At 48.2% G+C, this 16,879-nt stretch overlaps 1 protein-coding gene across 1 annotated transcript in view; it reads right to left on the reverse strand.

Moving 5' to 3' along the window:
* The window catches only part of TSPAN15 (tetraspanin 15), a 53,080-nt gene extending 37,796 nt beyond the window's left edge, over positions 1 to 15,284 (reverse strand). Inside the window, exon 1 of the mRNA XM_037029221.1 lies at positions 15,069 to 15,284. Coding sequence (XP_036885116.1) covers positions 15,069 to 15,164 — 96 coding nt within the window. The 5' untranslated portion in view covers positions 15,165 to 15,284. The remainder of the gene's footprint in view (positions 1 to 15,068) is intronic.
* Positions 15,285 to 16,879: the final 1,595 nt, after the last annotated feature.

Below are 16,879 nucleotides of genomic sequence, written 5' to 3' on the forward strand. Positions count from 1 at the left end.
GGAAGCCTCCCCTGGCCTGGAAGTAATGCCCTCGCCAGATGTCTCACTGCTCACTGGGGCTAAACACAGCCTGAGACAGCAACCTACCTATTACACATCCAAGACAGCCTCCTGGAAAACAGGGCCTGAGCATGTCCCTCCCTGTTGGGGAGAGGCTTGGGGGAAGAGAGAGAGGGTCGCTGCCACCTCAATCCCCTCCTGCACTTTAAGACAGTTAGCACGAGAGAAGACAAACACAACAAATCAATATCATGAGGAAACCCTGGTGCTGAAAGTGAGAGGAGGTCAGGGCTGTGACTGCCCCCTCCCTGGGGCTGGGCTGGTGCGACCAGCAAAGAGCATGGCCAGCTGAGGCACTCCCCGCTCAGGAGCTGCGTGACCTTGGACAGCCTACTTCCCTCCTGAGGGTCCGCTGCCCGTGCTGTTAAACAGGAGTGATCATGCCTGCCCTGTGGTCGTTCAGAGGACCCCAAGAGATGGGGAAACTCCTTCATAAACTGAAAGGTGCTGTAACACCTGAGAATCCCCATTCTTTCTTTAAAATCAGCAGATACAGAGACTCTTAAGTGCTTACACCTGACTGGCAGGTGCTGCTATGTTTCTTTAAATAATTGACTGTCTTTTTACTAAAATAAATATAATCTTGACCTAACCTAGTCAACACCTATGAAATCATTGGTTTAATGTACTATTTTAATATACATTATATTTAACATATACATATTAAATTTTTAAATTCCCTCCCAGGGACGACCTAAAATCATCTTGTGGCTGTTGTTCTGGCCCCACTCTCTTATTTTGCAGACAGGAATCTGAGGCCAAGACATGGGCTGTCATTCCTGTCAGGGTGGTTGGTGACAGAGGCTGTGAAAGAATTCACAAAGAGAAGAAAGTGAAGAGAAAAAAGTTTTTAGTTACTGTCCAAGAAAGGAGAGAGCCTGGTGTGGGGAGAGACACCAGCAGAGAAATACAAAGAGATGGATGTGTGTGCCCTGTGCCTGAGGGCGAGCTGACCAATGATAGGAGCACCGGTCAGATGCCCTGGGAATGGATTTAACCCACTCAGACAGGGGACTCAGTAGAAAGCCCTTTTGAGAGACCAGATGGGCAGAGAGAGAGAAAGCATGTTTGAGAGAGAAAGCCCGGTTGACCTATGGATGTGTTTACCCCATGCCCCGAGGGTGGCCTTACCAATCAGCAGAGCACCAAACAAAGGGGAAGAAATAGGCCCCTTCAAACATCAGGGTGATCCGTTCCTGACTCTCTGGACCCTGTGTCCCTGGTGTCACCTGGGGACAGTCATGTAGGATGACTCCCCAGAGGGCAGCCTTACCTTCTATCTCAGCGTTGACAAAGCACATCTTGGTGAAGGATTTATTACACAGCTGACAGGTAGGTTTCCCCACACCGATGAGGGTGGGAGTATAAGGAAACAACTCCAGGTGCCACCAAAGCCATCGAAGGGTGGCACCAGGGAGAATTGGGTGGAGGAAAGGGCACTGGAGCCTGAGGTTTCTTTCTTCACAAACTGAAGACTTTCACAACCTTCACAAACTGTTCTGCCACTTTCACAGCTTTCTTATCCCTTTAGAAATAACCATTTTTAGAATAAATCACCTTCAATCTCTATCCTTCAAAATTCCATCTCCATGCCTTATGCTTTCTATGATTAAAACCATAATTTCTTTCCAACTTCACTTGAACTTAACTTCCAGAAACCTTGATTTCCAATCATGACCAAAAGTAAGCAACCGGCATTCCCTAGATTCACTTTCGAACACGTCTCAGGACCGTTGGAAACACAGGTTCCTCCGCTGGCAAACACACTCTCACTTCGAAGAAACCTCCCACAAAGCACAAGACATTCATCCGCAGCAGCAAATCCACTCCACAGCCACTTCGTAATGAAAATCCAAAAGCGGGTCTAGCCGGCTATGTCTCAGTGTTTCGTGTTATTTCAAAATAACTAGACATTCAATAACTTTTATTGGAATTTACTAATTTAGAAAGAAATAGCTGAAGTAAATTAATTTGATCAGACATAGCTAAGGTTTTCCCCCTTTTGATAAGGATTATCTCTCCAAAAGATTTATTTTAAAAGATGGCCCAGCTGGCCTGTGAACCAAAGTGTCATCAGTTCAATTCCCAGTCAGGGCACATGCCTGGGTTGCAGGCCAGGTCCCCAGTAGGTGATGCATGAGAGGCAACCACACATTGATGTTTTTCTCCCTCTTTCTCTCTCCCTTCCCCTTGTGTAAAAATAAATAAGTAAAATATTTTTTAAAAAGTAGCCTAGACGAGAGTTCTTGAAGAAGACCAGGCATTTACAAAACGTAGGGAAAGAAAAGCAAGCGTCTCCAAGAAGACTTTGGTTTTATCAGGCAAAGGGGCAGAAAAGCAGCTTGAGTTTAAAATGCCACTTTTTTCTCTGCATCGAGACACAGGCCAAATTCTTCCCAGGTTCTAGCAGCTTCTAGGTCTCCAGAAGGAGAATATAGAATGTTTTATTCTGGGAAGGGGGTGAGGTTTTCTCTTATAAGGACACTTGTCATTGGATTTTAGGTACCCTCAGGCAATCCAGGATGATTTCATCTCAAGATCCTGAACCTAATTATATCTGCAAAGACCCTTTCTCCAAATAAGGTCATATTCACAGGTTTTGGGTCATAAATATACCCACTGGGGGCGGGGAGTCACCATTCAACCCACTGCAGAGCTCACTGGTCAGATTCAGAAACTAAGTCCCCATTCTTCCACTAACTGGTCACCAGCTCCCACCATGACATCACGTGAGCTCATCCCGCCTGTCTGAAACTGTCCCCCCACCTGTTGTGCCTCTCCTGTGGGGTCAGAACGGCAGGCCCCCATACTCAAGCGATTGCAGCCAGCTTCCCCCCATAATGCCTACGCATCAGACGTTCTCAAACTGGAGACACAGTTAAAGGGAGGAAACTTGTCACAGCTCACCTCCCAAGCGCGTGATTCCCTGACTCAAGAAACTCAAGTCTGCTTCTACAGACTTCTTCAAGTTCCAAAGTTAACCACAGACCAGATTAAAAAATGTTATAAAGGTAAACCAAAAAGAAAACAAAATTCTAGAATCATGGGACCCCCACAGCCACACACACACTCCTGATACATCCTGGTTGCCTGAAGAAGCCCAGCCTTCCACACTGCAAGGCCGTGGTCCCACCCCACCTCCACCAGCCCCTCCTCACCCAGGCTGGGCCCCGCCAACTCCCTACCCCTGCACCCGCTCTCCCTCCCCTGGCTAGCAGGCTCTCTCCCTTCTGGGCCCACTCCTTCCATGGTGAGCCTCACCCAAATGTACTAACTTCCCCACCCACAGAGACTGGCCAGACTGATGGACAGGCTGGGAGCAGGATTCAGCTGGAGAGAACGTTGCATTGGAAACCAGGCCAGTCCCATCAGATTGCCTCACAGGCACCTCCATGGGCTGTAGTTTCCACTCCAGCTGCGCACTAGAATCACCAGGGGAAGTTTAAATATTATAAGTGCCTAGGCCCCACCCAGACCCATAGACTCTGAGGACAGGGTCTGGACATATGTACTTGTCAAACCCCCTGGGTGGAAGGCTTTGAGTCACAGTCAATGCCCACTGGGTTGGAAGGTGCTGTCTTTTGACATCAAGAAGTGACCCAGTCTCAGAATTGATGCCAGCCTTACAATCCACACCCCACCCCACCCCACCCCACCCCACCCCAGGTAGGAGACTTCACCCCAACCTGTGACAGAGTGGGCAAGGGGCTAGCTTCCACCCACTGCGAAGCTACCTCAGGGTCCACAGCCTCTGGCACACAAGGGTGCACAGACGCTGAGCGCCTGACCTCAAGCACCTGTGCAGTGCACCACACTGCACCCAGCCCAGCCCGTCCTAGCACCGGAAACAGCTTGGGGAGGCCGTGGGACTGGTCCAAGGCCATGCACTGCATCCTGGGAGGGGCTGTCCTGCAGGAAGGGGAAGGACTCTGAGCCCTGACCAAGCCGAGACTGTGTTCCTTCTACCCTTGGGGCAAATATTTACTTTCTTGTAGGCCAAGATGCAAACCCTTCACTGGTGGGAAAGTACCCTTTGGAAAAATTAAACAAAACACAGCAGGCATCATTTCCACAGTAAACAACTCATCTCAGGGATGGATGCAAATGGTTGGTTGTTCCAGTCACTCCTCCCCTCAAGTGCCCCTGTATATGCAGCTCCCAGTTGTTCTGAGGATCCAATGAGGTAAGGCAAAGCACGGCCAGGCAAGTACAAGATGGCGGCTCCTCCTGCAGCAGCCCCCACCCTCCCCCCAGCCCCCTCACCACAGCCAGCAAGCTCTGAGCTCCTGCCTAGCTTCTCACAGCATCTGCACTAACGTTTACCACACAAGACACTCTGCTAAGAGAGACCTGAAGGCGTCTCTCCACCCTAGCCTGGCCCCAGTGGGAGGGGCGACGGTTACCCCCTTTCCAGGGACAAGGAAACTGAGGCACAGGAAGCTGTCTGTAACTTGTCCCTGGTCATGCGGCCCATCGGACCTGCAGCTCACCCTACCACTCCCTCTGTCCAAGACGCTCTTTGCAGCCCTTTTTTATGGCCGGCTCCTTCTCACTGTTTGGGCCTCAGCTGAAATACCAGCTCCTCCGAAGGGCCTTCTTCGACTATCCTTCTGAAGTGGGCACTCCCATCTCATCCTGCCCGCTCCCGGATTTCCTCGGGAGCACCTCTTACAAGCTATGCTTATTGCTTGGTTTGCGGGTCTTCTAAGGCCCGAACCAAGCCTTTCTTGCTCATAGTTCTTTCCCAGTAACTATCACAGTGCCTGGCACACTCAGTCAGCATCAAGAAAGTACTCATTAACTGAAAAGCAAACATATTGTCCCCACCCTGGAAAGAATAGCAGGTCAAGACTGGACTCTCCTGTCCTTACCGGTGTGGCTCACTCAGTTGGGTGTTGTCCCACAAACCGAAAGGTCCCCGGGTAGATTCCCAGCCAGGACACATGCTGGGTTGCAGGTTCGGTCCACAGTCAGGGTCAGGGCACATACCAGAGGCAATGAACTAATATTTCTCTCTCACATTGATTTTTGTCTCCCTCTCTTTCTCTCTCCTTCCCCTCTCTCTAAAAATAAATAAATAAAATCTGTAAGAAAAAGACTGGACTCTCCTGCCTTCCACTTAGATGCCAGTTCAAACCCACTCAGATGCAAAGGTTCTTTCTGAGAAAGGTTTCTCTTTCCAATCCCGTGTCCTGAGCTCACCCAGGAGACATCATTCCCTGTCCGTGGAACCGGCTGGTACAGAAATTTCCTATCAGTGCCTTATCTGGTTCACTGAGCCCCACCCCAGGCTGGCACTATGAGCCACCCAGAGAGAAGAGGCAGTGGGAAGAAGGAGGCAGCATTACTCTGGCTTCTCAGGAACAAACAACAAAGGCAGCAGGGTCCCCACCAGCCTTACAATGTAAAACAACCCCTCCTCTGGGAGGGATCATGCAGAGAAGCCAGGACTAAGAGCAAACACACTTTCTCGGGTCTCAGTTTGCTCATGAGCAGGGTGAGTGCATTGGAACACTCTCCAGACCTCTCCCAGGGCTGCCTTCCTGATTCCCTGGCTTTTAAAGACCTCAGAGCCGGGCTGAGGGAGGGCACGACCTCTCTGCCCCAGGCCCGAGCCCAGGCCCTTTGTTCCAGATTCTCTGTGACAGCTCCTTAGGCAGGGGGACCACTTCTCCCGCACAAAGGCTGCCCCGCTTCCTGCTTGTGTCACTGTTTTCTCTTTGAAACACTTGCCTAGAGCAAGAGGAAAATAGACCTGCCTAATGAATCAAGCACAATATTTTAAATGTAAGGAAATAAAACGTGTACATATACGCACAAGGAGATGTCCCGAAGGGTGTTTGCCAACGTGTGACTGTGGCTCTCGGTGGTAGGACTGAAGGTGACTGTGACTGTCTTCCTTGTACTCACCTGAATTGCTTGCAATTTCTGAAAACTATGTGCACATATTACTTTCACAAGGACGCTCTTTTCAAAAGTCAGAAGTTCCTGCTGGAAACTGAATCCACTCGTTTTCTTGCCTGGCCTCATCTATCGCTTACGTGGCAGGCCAGGCAGCAAGCTCCTCCCAAACACACTGTCCTCTCCCCGCCCCCTCCCCGCCCCCTGAGCCTTGACAGCAGAGAGGTGCCACCTGTTCCAGGAGAAGGGGCATGGCTGCTAAAGGTCATGGTGGCCCAAAGAAGAAACTGGCATCAGGCGACCTGGGTCCTGGTCTCAGGTCTGTCACTGACTTGCTGTGGGGTCTCAAGCAACTCACTTCCTCTCTCCATCCAGACTTCTGTTGAACCCTCAGTAAAATGAAAAGGTGACACTTAGAGGTGGCTTTAAGGGCCCTTTTCATTCTCAGTCTATGGCTCTGCAGCACCTGGACTAGAGAGGAAGGTAGGAAAAAAAGGGCTAACCCTTAAGTGTCTAACACAGTACTTCTTATGTACCAGGCATTGCTCTCAGCATTTCCTATATATTAATTCAGGCAATTATATCGGCAACTCTCAGGTAGCTTTTAATATCACTCCTCTTACAAACAGGGAAATCGAGGCACAGGGAAGCTAATGTTTAAGTCACTCAACCTCTCAGTGCCAGAACTAGGACTGGGACCCAGGCAGCCTGGTCCAGACTCCACAGCCTTAACCATGAATAGCGATGTATAAAGACTCGCAGGCCAAGCTATGATCACAGAGCCCATGCTTGGACAAGGCAAAGAAAAGTTAGTGTCACCTCTGACACTTCTTACCTTCACTACTTACACACCTCTACTTCCTTCCCACTCACTCCTCTAAGTTTTTTTCTTCCTAATATCACTATAAGATTCCCCAAACATAATAATGATTAGTTAACATCTCACATACCAGAGCAACAGGCTTGGTGCTTTCTAGAGAGGCAGTGTCTCTGTGGGCAGCCCTACCCACTTACCAAATTCAAGACCTCAGCAAAAGCGAACACTGCTGACCACACACCCTGCTCAGCACCTAATCCAGGCTCCGCCATCTCAAATCCTCACTTACAAAACACAGATTAGGACTCCACCACCCCAATGCAACAAGGCTTTCCTGAGCACCTACTGTGTGCCCAGCCCCAAGATCAGCATTCGGAAGGAGATAGGAATGAGCTACCCCGCTGACCTCCAGGAGCCCACAGTCCAGTGAGGAAGAACAGTCATGTAAACGGATCTCTAGAATATCCTGTGGTCAGTGCTAAAAATAGAGGTGTGTCCCCAGTGGGCCAAGGGCACAGGTGCCAGAATGATTCACCCTGCATGGTGGGAAGAGTTGGTTTCAAGTGCCTCTCTGGGGACTTCGTTGCTTATGGAGACATCCTCAGCAACCCACCAAGAAGAGCAATGAACTGGGAATGAGGACACTGGTGGGTCCACGCCAGCTTTGCTGAGCGGCCATGAAAACAGCCTCTCTGGACCCTGAGGTGCCCTCAGATAGCAAGAGGGCCCCCAAGTGTGGGGAAGGAGATCACACTCACATAGACTCATGGACTGAGACAAGTTTGTGCCGCTCAGCTCCCTTCCCACCCTCTCCACCACATACAGGGGAAAATCCCAGTTTGGGTGCCAGTTTGTCTTTAAGGCTCTCAAACACGTGTCCACCTACCTGCTTTTTGAACAAAGAGGACAGGCCTCAGGTGCCTACTAGCACCCACAGTATCTAACTAGGATTTAATAACATCGTTTTGTTTTCCTCGCACTGTATTTATTGTAACGGCATCTGCTATTTTTAATGAGGGAATAGTGTTTTCCCATTAGTAGCAGTGATATAAACCTTTTAAAAACAAATTTAAGATTAAAAAGTGAATCAAGTTAAAGAAATACAGCAAATAATGTTACAATTGGTAAATCCTCCATGCGGAGGCGGTTTAACAACATTTATCAACATCGTAGCACACATGCAAAGACAGACCAAGCTGTCCTGTGCCATTAGACATCTCAGCAGTGGCTCCCAGGGGAAGGAAGGGGTAGGGACTAGAAGCGGGAACAAGAGAGGCTCTGGCCTCTGCTGTCCATTCTGTTGGTTGTCCCAGGGGCTCATCATACAGGTGTGTTCACTTTGTAAAAATGTATCAAGTTGTGCACACTTACTATTGGTGCATTTCTGCATATATATTATACATTCATATACCCTTTAAACAGAAATTCCACTTCTGGAAATTACCCTGCAGACATGTACACATATGTGCAAAGCAACACATTCAAAGACAGTCACTGCAGCACTGTTTACAGTAACTAGAAGTTGGAAACAACCTGAGTTCCCCAGCTGGAGACTGATTACATAAATTTTGGCATAGCCCACAGTGATTTCTATGCAGCCATCAAACAGAATGAGGCAACCCCTAGCAGAACTCCACAATTTATGTGGATTTAAACCTAAATGAAAAGCTAAGCTGTGTATAGTGTGCTACCTTATGTGGGAAAAAAAGAATATAATACATACATGTGTATGAGGGGGACCCCCCCAAAATGAAATTTATTTATTAAAAATTGTGTATTCATTCTATGTTTAAACTGCAGTCACTCTCAAAGCACTCTCCATTTGGTGTAAATACACTTATCAAAAAATTTTTCCCACTGCTCAAAACAGTTTTTGAACTTGTCAATTTTGATGTGTTCTAGAGCTTCTGCTGTTGTTTATTTCACCTCTTCCACATTAGCAAAATGTTTCCCTTTGAGGACTTTTTTCCATCAGGGAAACACAAAAAGGTCACTGGAGGAGAGATTAGGTTAATAGAGAGGGTGGGGCATGGGCGTCACACCATTTTTGGTCAAAAATTGCTGAACACTCAGGATGGTGTGGGCAAGTGTGCTAGTAAATCACCCATCATGAAATGAGCAAACAAGTCGAAAGAGTCTTCAGAAAAAACTTCACTGATCAGCTGCAGAGTTTAAAACGCTGATAATTAGGATGTTTACAGAAATGACTGAGTACAGCTGCAAAACAAAGGAAGTGTGAAGGCTATACAAAGAGAAATAAAGAAAAATATACAAAGAACCAACAGTGAAAGGAAGGAAATCAGGACTCAAATCAACAATTTGTAATACAAAGAAGAAATAAACATTCAATAGAAACAGAATGAAGAAACAAGAATTCAAAAAAATGAGGAGAGGCTTAGGAACCTCTGGGACAACTTTAAATATTCCAACATCTGAATCATAGGGGCTCCAGAAGGAGAAAATGAAGAGCAAGAAATTAAAAACTTATTTGAAAGAATAATGAAAGAAAACTTTCCCAATCTGGCAAAGGAAATAGACATACAAGCCCAGGAAGCTCAGAGAATACCAAACAAGTTGGACCCAAAGAGAAACACACATATAATAATTGACTTACACAAGATTAAAGATAAGGAGAGAAACTTAAAAGCAGCAAGAGAAAAGGAAACAGTTACATACAAAGAAGTTCCCGTAAGACTATCAGCTGACTCCTCAAAAGAAAGCTCACAGGCAGAAGGGGCTGGAAAGAAGTATTCAAAGCCATGAAAATCAAGGACCTACATCTGAGATTGCTCTATCCAGCAAAGTCTTCATTTAGAATGGAAGGGCAGATCAAGTGCTTCCCAGATAAGGTCAAGTTAAAGGGCAAGCCCTTTAACTGTAATCATCACCAAGCCCTTATTATATAAAATGTTAAAGGGATTAATCTAAGAAAAAGAAGACCAAAACTGTGAACAGTAAAATGACAACAAACTCACAACTATCAACAACTGAACTTAAAAAACAAAAATGAAAACAAACTAAGCAAATGACTAGAACAGGAACAGAATCACAGAAGTAGAGATCACATGAAGGGAGATCAGCAGGGAAGGGAAAGGGGAAGAATGGGGGAAAAGGCACAGGGAATAAGAAGCATAAATGGTAGGTACAAAATAGACAGGGGAGTTAAGACTAATATAGGAAATGGAGAAGCCAAAGAACTTATATGTACGACCCATGGGCATGAACTAAGGGGGAGGAATGCCAGAGGGAATGGGGGGTACCAGGCAGAGGAGAATAAAGGTGAGAAAAATGGGACAACTGTAATAGCATAATCAATAAAATAAACTTAAAAAAATAAATATTAACTCTTGTAATTAAAAAAATTTAAAGGAACCCACACACAGACTCACCTACTCAGACTCACTCCCTCTGAGCTCCAGCACCAGGGTAGCAGTTTGAAAGGCACCAGAAGCATACAGGGAGGAAGTGCAGTGTCTGGCACTAAGGAGGAAAGCGATGGGGGACAGCTTTCTCACACCCAGGAAGGCAGGCAGAGGCCCATAGAGCCACAGATTCAGCAGGTGGATGCTATTTCTGAGACTCCATCAACCTGCTAACACTGTTTACCCCACCCTGGAGATCCTCTGAGACTCTGTCCTACACAGTTTATGGGTCCACTCAAACTGTTAACCATGACTTTTCCATATGAATGGCTGGTCTTGGCTCATGCTTCACAACTTCCTAAATCCTATCAAACTAGCAACAGCCAGCCTCACTGAGTCCCCAGCCCCCATACTTCTTAGTAAGTGGCGCCAGGTCTGGCATTGACAGCAACCAGCCTAGATTCCCAGCTTGGCTTCACCTGGGAATCTCCAAGCCCAACACAAGTAGCAACTATCTCAGGTTGCTTGCTAGCTCATGCAGGGTGGTCCCAGGCAAAACACAGGTTGGGGCTGACCTTGGCCTGCACTACCCAGGAAACTGCAGAGCCTTTACACCCAGTGCATAGCTACAGACCACATCAGTGGTCACAGTCCTTGCAGCTGACTGGCCTTGGTAAATCCCTCCCATTGACCTGTCAACAGTAATCAAGGCTCAACTATAAGAGGAGAGTGTACTTAGCCCACATGAAGGGTGCACCTCGAATACCCAGCTTGGGTGATAGGGGAGGCTGTACCACTGGACCCTACAGGACACCTACTACATTAGGCCACACTACCAAGACAGGGAGTCATAGAAGCTCTACTTAATACATAAAAACCAACACAGGGAGGCTGCCAAAGTGAGGAGACAAAGAAACATGGCCCAAATGAAAAAATAGATCAAAACTCCAGAAGAAAAAAATAAACAAAAGAGAGATAAGCAATCTATCAGATACAGAGTTCAAAATACTGGTTATAAGACTGCTCAAGGAACTTAGTGAGGACCTCAACTGCATAAAAAGATCCAGACAGAAACAAAGGATTCACTAATTGAAATAAAGAACAATTTACAGAGAAACAACAGTAGAGTAGATGAAGCCAAGAATCAAATCAATGATTTAGAACATAAAGAAGCAAAAAACAACCAATCAGAATAGCAAGAAAAAGAATTTTTTAAACAAAGATAGTGTAAGCAGACTCTGGGACAACTTCAAGAGTTCCAAAATTCTCATCATAGGGATGCCAGAAGGAGAAAAGAAAGAGCAAGAAATTGGAAATCTACTTGAAAAAGAAAGAAAGAATGAAAGAAAACTTCCCTAATTTGGTGGAGGTAATAAACATGCAAGTCTAGGAACCACAGGGTCCCAAACAAGATGGGTGCAAGGAGGCCCACTTCAAGACACATCATAATTAAAATGCTAAAGGTTAAAGATAAAGAGATAATCTTAAAGGCAGCAAGAGAAAAGCAGTTAGTTACCTACAGGGGAGTTCCCATAAGACTGTCAGCTGATTTGTCAAAAGAAACTTTGCAGGCTAGAAGGGAATGGCAAGAAACAGTCAAAGTCATGAAAAGCAGAGACCTAAAGCCAAGATTGCTCTATCCAGAGAGCTATCATTTAGAATCGAAGGGCAGACAAAGAGCTTCCCATACAAAAAAAAAAATGTAAAGGAGTTCATCATTGCCAAACCATTATATGAAATGTTAAAGGGACTTATTTAAGAAAAAGAAAAAGATCAAAACTATGAACAGCCCTGGCTGGTGTGGCTCAGTACATTGAGCTCCAGCCTGCGAACCAAAGGGTTGCTGGTTCAATTCCCAGTCAGGGCACAGGCCTGGGTTGTGGGCCAGGTCCCCAGTTGGGGCATGAGAGGCAACCACACACTGATGTTTCTCTCTCTCTCTTTCCCCCTCCCTTTCTCTAAAACTAAATAAATATTTTCTTTAAAAAACTGTAAACAATAAAATGGCAAAAAATACAAATGTATCGACAATTGAATCTAAAAAACAAACTAAGCAAATAAGAACAGAGACAGATTCATGGATACAGAGAGTGTTTCAATGGTTGCCAGATGGGAGGGACTGTGGGACAATGGGTAAAGAGGTGAAGGCATTAAGAAGTACAAATAGGTAGTTAGAGAATAGCCATGGGGATGTAAAGTATAGTATAGAAAATGAAGAGCCAAAGAACTTATAAGCATGGCCATGGACATGAACAATCACGTGGAGATTGCCTGAGGGAGATGGGGGTGCTGGGTGGAAGGGAGCAAAGGGGGGAAAATTGGGACAACTGTAATAGCATAATCAATAAAATATAATAAAAGTAAATAAAAATATTTTGAACAATATTTTTATTGGATAAGTTTTAAAGCAAAAAGCCTTACAGAAGGTGCATAGTTATGGCAAAAACTTATGGCCCCTTCCAGACTTATGGAGTGAAAGGAAAGTGTTAGCACTTCAGGCTTACAAAGTAAGTAACCCTTGGCACCGTTCCTCCTTCTGAGGGATGGCACCAGAGTTAATGGGCTTTCCTGTAATGATTTCCAATTAACAGCAAACCCAGGCTTGGACAAATTACTTACACTGGACCTCCACCCTGCAGTTAAACTCTGGCACCTGGAGCGGCTCCGGCAGAATTAGCAGGTGACTGAGTACTTGGCATGGGTGGGGAGGTGTCCAAGCAGAAACACTTCCAGTGATGGGAAGTCAAGGACTTGGTAAGGCAAGCTCAGTTGGCTAGAGAGGGAGGATTCCAAGTTCTGAGGCACTCCCTGCCCCAAGAGAAAAACCAAAGCAAGGGCTTTAAGTTCCTCTGGGCTGCAGTGGACAAGGACAGAACAAGGCCTTGAAAGTTCAATTTAAGTTTAACAGTATAATTTTCTTCTGTATAGCACTTGGTTAGCCAACATGTCACTCTCTCCCCACATCACTTATCCAAAATACAGAGTAATAAGGTATGAAGCACAGTATCCGTTATCCATTCTACAGATGGGAAAATAGAGGTACAAGAAGGTTAAAAGACTGGTCAGTGATTACTTATGGAGAGAAGAGGTGAGGCCAAAAACTCCCCATCTCTGACTCCTGGTCTTCCCTAATTTTCCCACCTCCCCACCCATCAATTGTAGCCTTCCCTCTTTTAGCTCTGACCTACTGAGAGGACAGTTCCTGAGGCCAGACAAGTAAGGAGCAGGCAATGAATCCCAGAATCGGAATCAGGGGCGGCACCAGGGCGGGGCAGAGGGCTATGAGACCACCTAGCCCAACAGTTTTCTACCCTGACTACACACTAGAATTACCCGGAGACCTTAAGTAAGTTAAATAAATACCTCTGCACAGGCACCTCTAGTGTTTTTAAAACTCTCTAGTTAACTCTGATGCAATCTTGGGAGACAACCACCAAATGAGAGCGCGAATCACCCCCACCCCAATCCCACATTCTCCCTGCTGCTTCCCTGGAGTTTCCACCAACAGGTCTGTGCTCCATCCTTTGACCCCAAACATACTGCTCATCTCTCTTCCACATTATGTAGTGTCAGAGACCTGGATAGGGAGCTGGGCTCACCTAGCTTTCCAGATGGGTAAGTCATTTAACAGCTCTGAGGCCCCCAGTAGGCAAGTGACTTGGAAGACTGGAATCTGGATCCCTCCACCACTAGGCAAGGTCACATCTGCAGGGGGGTCACATGGAAAGCCAGGCCTGATGGCAGATCTAGCATTTCCTGCTGAGAGAAGAGATCCAACAGGAGACTGAGGAGGAGACCAGGACTGTGGGCGTGTTTAGGGGGAATGGGTCAGTCACTCCTTCTCCCCTTTCTGGGGAAGTCTGCCCTTGGCTTACTGGAGGCAGGGGCCTATTCTACAGTGGCAGGGCTGAAATTGGACTGTAGAAAGATGTCCCTTTTTCTAGATGGGGGTCAGCCTGGTTTGAAATATCCATGAAGAAATCCAGCCTCTTGGGGCAGTTTACCAGGAGGACCCAGTTTCCCTGCCCACAATAATAAAAAAGGTTCACACTTCGAGAGCGCTTCACTGGTCCCTGTACTAAGCACTACACTTGGCCTACCTCATTTAATCTCCACAACCATCCTAAAAAGTTCCACATAATTAATGTCTCCCTTTGCAGATGAGGTAACTATGGCCTAGAGAATTGAAGTAACTTCCCCAAGATTACTCAGCTAGAAAGTGGTATTGGCAGAATTTGAAGGCTGGTTCATGTCCAACTATAACCATCCTGCCCAGCAACAAGTCAGAAGAGGAGGAAAAGCGAGTGGGCACGGAAATAGTTACTAAGTACCTAGGGGTGGCCAGAGACCCCCCTCCCTGCCCCCAGACAAGGTCTGGTGGAATCCTCCCAACCACTCCATGGACAAGTGTGGACAAGGCACACACGTCCTCCTGGTACATCCTCCTTCCAGCCAAGAGGAAACCAGGAGCAGTGGGGAAACATGTTACTCAGGGGCATCAGCAAGTACACCGTGAGGACAGCACTGGGAGTCCACCACAAAGCCCGACCACGTGTCTCCTCCACAGGCTGCTAGAGGGGTAAACTCCGTCATACCCAGCAGTCCGAGTGGGTGCGGCCGACGCGGGAACCATGGCCTACCGCACCAGCCCAGGCGATGCGCTGCGGATTGGTGGTCAAGAGCACACAGGTGAGCTAGGCGGTGCTCCTTCGTAGTAGCCAACTAACTCTAATGCTCCTGACCAGCTTGCAGAAACACAGGCTGAGCTAGGTCGTCTGGGTTCCCAGGAAGAGTGAGACAAGGAGCCAGGCATGCACGCCCGTGCCTTCCCAGGAACAGCAATGTCTGGACCTAACGCTGGACTTGGCACCGGGCGGTCAGGGAGTGTGCCCCCATCTCCATCCCCAGGCCCTCCTGGGGTCACTCACCCAGAACACCGTAGAGTAAATGACGAGGGAGAACTTGAGCCAGAGGTAGGAGAGGCGCGCGCAGTAGCGCACCTGCTCCGAGTCCCCGCGCGGCATCCTGGGCACACCAGGCGCGGGGCTCCGGGGCTCCCTGCCTAGGTCCCTGGCAGCGAGCAGCCCCACCTGCGGCTGCCTACCCCGCTGCCCGCCCCGCTGCCCGCCCTGCGGCCGCTCGTTCGGGGACAGACACAGCCAAGCCTCAATAACAGCCCGGGCTGCGGCCGGGACCAGCTAGCCCCAGCAGCCAATGGGCTCGAGGCACCCGCCCTGCCTCTGGGAGGGGGCGGGGTGGGGGCGGGGCTACAGCTTAAGACCCAGAGAAAGGGTAGGGAACAAGCGGACAGGAGAGGGAGGGGTTTTTGCAAATGAGTTCGCTTGCAACCCTGGAAACGCTTGTATTAATGGGGCGTGACAGAATATGTACAGAGGAACTGCAGGAAAAGATTGAGCGTGCCTAATCCGGGGTAGATAGAAATGCACGTTTTCCACTGTTGTCAAGAGAAAAAAGATTATGGGACAAGGACAGAACCTAACCGCTAAGGTGCTAAAATGTGCAGGGTGGAACTGGAATAAGGAAGTGGAATTGCTCAGCCTGAGGACGGCGGAGTGCCCCTTCTAGGAAGGTGCTGTGCAGCAGACCAGGGCGGGGCTAAGAGGCCCCACGGAGTTTGGGTCCTGAGTTTCCTTTTGTAACATACCCCGTTTACCCACCCGGTCTCTGGTTATCCCTTTCTCAGTGGCCATGGGAAATCCCAACCCTGCTCTCAGGGGCCTTCTTCTCTGAGAAACCCTCTTCCACCCTCATCCTCGGGCCAGGTTAGGGTCCCCTTCGTTGCACACACTCAGCCCAGGTCTGACCCAGCCTCTGCTCACCAGGCCTCTCCTCTCCTTAGTGCCAGGCCTGGCTGAGAGTGGTCTCCCACGGCTAGATGGCCCTAGCTTGACAGCTTTCCTTGCTTCCCAGACCTAGCTCAGTCTGTGGCTTGGGAGTCAATACTTGACTGTGGCCTTGATAATTAAGTGTGTTGGCCAGAGGTCATGAGCTCAAGGCAGTGCTGGGTGGGGTCCCTGGTGGTGACTGGAGGAATGGCACTCTTGTCCAGGTCCCTTGTCCTAGACTCCCAAGCCTCCTGTACACACAGACTCCCAGAGAGAAGCAGACACTAGCCGGCCCAGCCCCCTGGGCTCTGCTCTAGAAGGGAGAAAGTAAGACTGGGTGTGGGGAGGTAGCAATGCTCTGCCCTGCAGGGTTAAAGGGAAGTCAAGTTTCTTGGTAGAAAAGGAGCAGGCCCTGCAAGGGTGTTTACTGTGGGTAGAGACATGGAACCTTCGGATGAATAACTGAGGTCCAAGAAAACATCTTACCACAGTGTTAATAGTTGTCCTTTCTGTCCTTTGAGGAGGAGGAAACTAATTCCTTATCCCTCTCTGGGGGACTAGCTTCCCTCACTGAGTTCTGCAAGACTAGTCTTACGCCCTGTCCTCCTCCCCTGGCCCCCCTCACCCCCAGAGCTAGTTCAGCACCTTGTCCTCTGAAGAATTAATCTGTCTCCCTCTCCCTGGAGGTTAGCCTCCCAGCCTACACACACCACACACACATCTGAGACCCTGCAAGATGCCCTAAGAAATGAAGCTGAGACACCCCTGCAGAGGGAGCCTGGAGCAATTTGGGGCTGGCACAGCCTGCCCTGAGCTACTGGGCTCCTTCATGGGCCCTCCCCACCCACAACCTGAACCCCGAGGGCCGAGGGCTGCCCCTCAGCATATTTGCA

Source organism: Sturnira hondurensis, unplaced genomic scaffold (assembly GCF_014824575.4).
Source record: "Sturnira hondurensis isolate 20B ecotype Veracruz unplaced genomic scaffold, ASM1482457v3 Scaffold0020237, whole genome shotgun sequence".
NCBI lineage: Eukaryota > Metazoa > Chordata > Mammalia > Chiroptera > Phyllostomidae > Sturnira > Sturnira hondurensis.